The sequence below is a fragment of the Conger conger genome, chromosome 17 (assembly GCF_963514075.1).
Source record: "Conger conger chromosome 17, fConCon1.1, whole genome shotgun sequence".
Lineage (NCBI taxonomy): Eukaryota > Metazoa > Chordata > Actinopteri > Anguilliformes > Congridae > Conger > Conger conger.
In genome coordinates, this window is record NC_083776.1 from 2,046,713 (window position 1) to 2,052,712 (window position 6,000).

Sequence of the window (6,000 nt, forward strand, 5' to 3'; positions counted from 1 at the left end):
TGTGTGTGCATGTGTGTGCGTGTGTGAGTGTGTGAGTGTGAATGGGTGAATGAGCCATTCATTGTAAACACTTTGGATATAAGCCCTATATAAATGCGGTCCATTCCCCATCTAGCTGGCTATACAGCCCACTTATCTTCACATTGTCAGTTGCCGCGTGCTCCACGTATGCAGTATTTGCTTTCCTGTTTTCGGTGAACGACACTGACGTGTTTTCCCGAAAACCCCACACCGCTGATGCAATCACGACCAATTCCGAGGTGTCTGAGAAATCGGCGCAGTTTTCTTAAATTAAACTTTGACTAAGTTCCACTTAATTTCCTTTCATTTGCTGCTAATGGAGGTTGAGAGATTTGTAATTTAGCAGCTGGTGTGTATGGATCCCACTGGCCTCAAAATGAGTCCCGCTGCCCCGTCAAACCTTCCTCATGACGCCTCCTCGCGTTTACGCCCCGCTGCGGTTTGGCCTGAGATTAACATTCCGTCCGCAGGTTACCCTGACGACCAACTCATTACATCATTACGGCGTTTATTACAAGACAAAACTGGTGCCCCGGTGAGGATGAAATACGGGCCTACCTGGTGAAGTAAAACCGTGTGGAAGCTGATACTGCAACACGGCCAACTGCCAACCGCAAAAACAAACAATAAACAGACAACAAGGAATGAAAATGCCAGTCTGTGCGCTATGTGTGGATCATACTGAGGGTGTTGGGTTAATTTCACAGACAGATGTGGCAGTGTGCTCGAATGCACAGCTACAGAACATGTTTACTGAGCAACTCTAACACAATCTGCTGTTAGCTGCAGGTAGTTGTGGTTGATGCTGTAGGTGTGTGTGTGTGGTGGTGCGGGTGTGTGTGTGTGTGTGTGGTGCAGGTATGTGTGTGTGTGTGTGCGTGGGGTGTGTGTGGTGGAGGTCTGTGTCTGTGTGTGTGTGTGTGTGTGTGTGTGTGTGTGTAGTTGATGCTGTAGGTGTGTGTGTGTGTAGTTGGTGCTGTAGGTGATGCTGTAGTTGGTGCTGTAGGTGTAGTTGATGGTGCTGTGCTCTGCAGGTCGGTGTCATACACAGTGAACAGGAGGCACTCGGGGCGGGTGGTGGTGCGGGCGGAGGTGGTCCCTGTGGCCCTGGAGCTGTCCGCCCCAGAGGTGGTGCTGGGCCCCACCCACGGCCTCCTCGTCCAATCAGGCTACAGAGGCAGCGTCACGCTGTCCAACCGGCGCAATCACCCCGCCCAGTTCACCTGGAAGCCAATCATCACCGACCGAGGCATCGCTTTCTCCGTCCGGCCCGCCGCAGGTGAGCAGGTTTCACAAAGCAGGATTACTGAGTTAGCTGGATAACTGCACTGAGTAAAACCCACAGAGCAGGATTACTGAGTTAGCCGGATAACTGCACCGAGTAAAACCCACAGAGCAGGGTTACTGAGTTAGCTGGATAACTGCACCGAGTAAAACCCACAGAGCAGGATTACTGAGTTAGCCTGGATAACTGCACCGAGTAAAACCCACAGAGCAGGGTTACTGAGTTAGCCGGATTACTGAACCGAGTAAAACCCACAAAGCAGGATTACTGAGTTAGCCGGATAACTGCTCTGAATAAAACCCACAAAGCAGGATTACTTAGTTAGCCGGATAACTGTACCGAGTAAAACCCACAAAGCAGGATTACTGAGTTAGCGGGATAACTGCACCGAATAAAACCCACAGAGCAGGGTTACTGAGTTAGCCGGATAACTGCCTTGAGTAAAACCCACAGAGCAGGATTACTGAGTTAGCCGGATAACTGCACCGAGTAAAACCCTCAAAGCAGGATTACTGTGTTATCTGGATTACTGCACCGAGTAAAACCCACAGAGCAGGATTACTGAGGTAGCCGGATAACTGCAAACTACTTGGTTCTTAGGTTTCCGGAACATGGCATTCTGGTCTATGTAGTTCTTATGACCTACATTATGACTTTACATTGCAGCAATTCACACTACAATCACATCAGCACTGACTAGTTGCAACAGGCTACCTGTCAGCACTCCTCCATCTTCCTCTCATACCTGTGCTCACCTGTGCTCTTCTCTCAGGTACTGTGGAGGCCCACCAGGAGCTGGACTGTGAGGTGGTGTGGCACCCCTCATTCTACTCCCCTCAGGAGGGGCAGTTTGACCTGTGCGTGCATCAGGGCAACACTACCAGGCTGCAGTGTGTCGCTAAGGTAACCACACCCTAACGCCCTGGTGGATTACGGGGAGGGGGTTCTACAAAAATTTGTGTAGCTTGATGCAATATGAGGAGCTTTGTGTAGATGTGCCGTTTGCATGTAGATAAAGTGTGTGTGTGTGTGTGTGTGTGTGAATGTGCGTGTCTGTCCATCCATACATCAGTGTGTGCCCGTGTGGGTGTGTGCATGCCTGTTCTGCCTGTCTGTCCTGTGTGTGTGTGTGTGTGTGTGTGTGTGTGTGTGTGTGCGTGCGTGCGCGTGCGTGCGTGCGTGTGCGTGCGTGCGCGTGCGTGTGTGTGTGTGTGTCTGTGCGTCCGTCTATCCATACATCCGTGTGTGAGTGCATGCCTGTGTGAATACCCCTGTATGTTGTCTCTCTCTCTCAGGTGGGGTCCTGCAGTGTGCAGCTGGCCGAGCAGCACGTGTTGCTGGCCTCAGTGCCGCTCAACCTCACCACCGTCAGGACGACCGCGCTGCGCAACACCGGACACAACCACGCATACTTCCAGGTAGGAGAGCTGACGGAGGAGGCACCTTACCGATGTGTGTGGAGCACATATGTGACCCGTTTCTAATGTTGAGGAAATATCTTTGTCACTGTTCCTCCTTGTCCCTTCTAAGTCGGTGAAGCTGTTCGCAGTAGTGATGTTGAAAAAAAGCACTCAAGTTTCTCAAACTTGACTCAAACTCAAATCTTTAGTTTAAAATAAAACACCGTGAGTATTTAGCTTGAGGTGTGTTGTGACATAGACTATGTAGTCGGTATTCAGACAGTGCGTGTGTATTGAGTCTCGGGTGTGCGGTGTGTACCTGTCTCAGGTGTTTGACGTGTACCCTCTCCCCGGGATGGTGGTGACCCCCTCGGAGGGCGTGGTGCCTGTGGGGGGGCAGGCAGACATTGAGGTCCACTTCACTCCGGAGGCCGTGGTGAAGTTCGACACCAGGGTGGAGGTGAGGAGGCAGACTGTTCTGGTAAAAATACAAAATGCAGTAAATGTGATGTGATTGTAATGCGGTACGCTGGGAGTCATTTACGTTTGGTTTGCCTGTTAAGTATTACTGTGTTGTAGGGTGAAAGAAAGAAATGTGCACCCGTATGTGTATATAGGTGAGCTAATGTATTTCTCTGCAGGGTTAATCATGTTCTTCATACTGTGCGTGTGTTTGTGTGTGTTTGTGTGTGTGTATGTGTGTGTGTGTGTGTATGTATGTGTGGGTGTGTGAGCGTCTGTTGTGTGTGTGCGTGCGTGCGTGTGTGTGTGTATGTGTGTGTGTGCGCGTCTGTGTGTGTGCGTGCTTGCGTGTGTGTGTGTATGTGTGGGTGTGTGTGTGTGCGTCCGTGTGTGTGTGTGCGTGTGTGTGTATGTGTGGGTGTGTGTGTGTGCGTCTGTGTGTCTGTGCGTGTGTGTGTGTGTGTGCGTGTGTGTGTGTATGTATGTGTGGGTGTGTGTGTGTGTGCGTGTGTGTGTGTGTGTGTGCGTGTGTGTGTGTGTGTATGTATGTGTGGGTGTGTGTGTGTGCGTGTGTGTGTGTGTGTGCGTGCGTGTGTGTGTGTGTATGTATGTGTGGGTGTGTGTGTGTGCGTCTGTGTGTGTGTGTGTGTGCGTCTGTGTGTGTGTGTGCGTGCGTGTGTGTGTGTGCGTGTGTGTGTGTGTGTGTATGTATGTGTGTGTGTGTGTGTGTGCGTCTGTGTGTGTGTGTGTGTGTGCGTGCGTGTGTGTGTGTGTATGTATGTGTGGGTGTGTGTGTGTGCGTCTGTGTGTGTGTGTGTGTGCGTCTGTGTGTGTGTGTGCGTGCGTGCGTGTGTGTGTGTGCGTGTGTGTGTGGTGCAGATCGGGGTGAAGGGCTCTAAACCCCTGGAGCTTCGGCTGGGAGGGAGTGTGGAGCTCCCCCTGGTGGACATCAGTGTGGTGAGTGTTTACACTGCAGACAGAACTGGGGCAGCTGGGGCAGTCATGTGTTTTTGGTCTTCTCAGAATTCAGTCAGTCGGGATTAACAACGCGATGCAAGCCTACTGACTGTGAACTGCTAAGTTCCAACATGACGTCAATGGCTTTTTAAATCTGTGGTGGTAATCATTTTGCATTACTGTCTGAACGAATTTATATTTTCCAGGCCAACATCTGAGGTGGTTTTAAATTCACTTTCTAACCAGAGGTCATCCCTAATTGCTCTGAAAATCTGCCTGGTTTAGGGGGCAGGGAGCGGGGGGGGGAGTGGGGAAAAAGCATCTTATCTCATTTTCTCTGAACTCAGTGCTTCAGACCAGGGATGTCAAACTTCAGTCCTGGAGGGCCGCAGTGGTTTTTGGTTTGATTGGCTAAAGAGTCCACACACCTTGTTCTCAAATCCTTCATCGGCTGCTGATTGAAAGGAAACCTCATGTACCAGCAGACACTGTGGCCCTCCAGGACTGGAGTTAAACCTGCAGACGCTGCGGCCCTCCAGGACTGGAGTTAAACCTGCAGACACTGCGGCCCTCCAACACTGGTGTTAAACCTGCAGACGCTGCGGCCCTTCAGGACTATTGACACCCTGCTCTTAGAAGCACTGAGAAAGTCACTGTACACCTGCGATCTCTGCTACAATGCAGCATATACCCAGTGCTCCGTGTCTGCTGGTCTCTGTTTCACAGAAGTCCTTCCAGTTCCACGGCGTCCACGCCGGCTCCACGCGGGCGCTCCCGTTCTCCCTCCAGAACCTCTCCTCTGCCCCGGCCTGTGTGCAGTTTGACCTGTCCGCGCACAGAGACTTCACTGTGGAGTTTCCTCCGGGCGCAGGTACTCTCCCACAGGGGGAACGTGGCCTTCCTGCGCACGGCTAGCAACGATCCGTTAGCATTAGCTCGTGTCCCCCCCCAGGGCTCAAAGAGTTCCACAAGCGGCAGCTGTCGACTACACGCCTCTGTGTGGCCGGATACATTTAGACGTATGCTTTAAAGGATTACGCCAACATTTTGGGAAATATACCTTTTGTGCGACTTACCCAGACTTGCGCTCAACCAGTGGCAGCAGGAAGGATACATATGTGTTCCAACCGTCTGAAACTTCTCTGAAAACAACAAAAAACTGTTTCCCACACGTGCATTTCAAATGTACTTGATACCTTGTGTAAATAAGACGGCTTCGGAGTTGCTGTGAGGTGTATTTCTTCACTTTGAAGGAGGTGGGCTACTGACGCCTATTGGCTTCAAGTGTCGATGCTAAGCTAACGCGTTATGCTAATATGGAAACCGAGCCAGTGAATGCACAAAAATGAAAATGAAATTGAATATCTCGTTCAATTTCATTTTCTCGGTAAATCGGGAAAAAAAGGTATATTTCCCAAATTGTTGGTGTATTCCTTTAAGGATTGCTAATTATTTCTATCAAAAACTTTGCAAGTGGAACAATTTGTCTTCCCACTGCCAGCACCCCTAGCTGGCTACTTTTCTCACCCGCCAGGCTACTGAAAGATTTGGGGAAACCCCCTGAGGTCTAACACGGTGTCTCCTCACCGCACAGACAAATCGATGGGTAGAAAAAGGAAAAAATGATTTCAGAAGGCACCCCCCCTGGAGCTCAGAGGTGCAGATGTACTGCTGCTGAGAGACACGGTGTTGGAGCGGGTCCGTGACCCGGTGGCTCATGTACTGGCCTTGTGTGTGACAGGTACCAGGCCCGAGTCCCACCTCTATAAGATAACCGTGGAGGGACTGGAGACGGCCGACTGTTCTCTCATATTCTCTCCTAAGCAGGTAAGTGCGTTTCCTGTTCTCTCATATTCTCTCCTAAGCAGGTAAGTG

General features: G+C 50.8%; 1 protein-coding gene across 1 annotated transcript in view; it reads left to right on the top strand.

Annotated features, from left to right (window-relative positions):
* Positions 1–6,000, top strand: part of LOC133116858 (cilia- and flagella-associated protein 47-like) — a 103,089-nt gene that overhangs the window by 15,045 nt on the left and 82,044 nt on the right. The window contains 7 exon segments of the mRNA XM_061226854.1: positions 1,056–1,300; positions 2,079–2,209; positions 2,602–2,724; positions 3,035–3,166; positions 4,048–4,125; positions 4,852–4,996; positions 5,867–5,952. Of these exon segments, the coding sequence (XP_061082838.1) occupies positions 1,056–1,300; positions 2,079–2,209; positions 2,602–2,724; positions 3,035–3,166; positions 4,048–4,125; positions 4,852–4,996; positions 5,867–5,952 (940 nt within the window).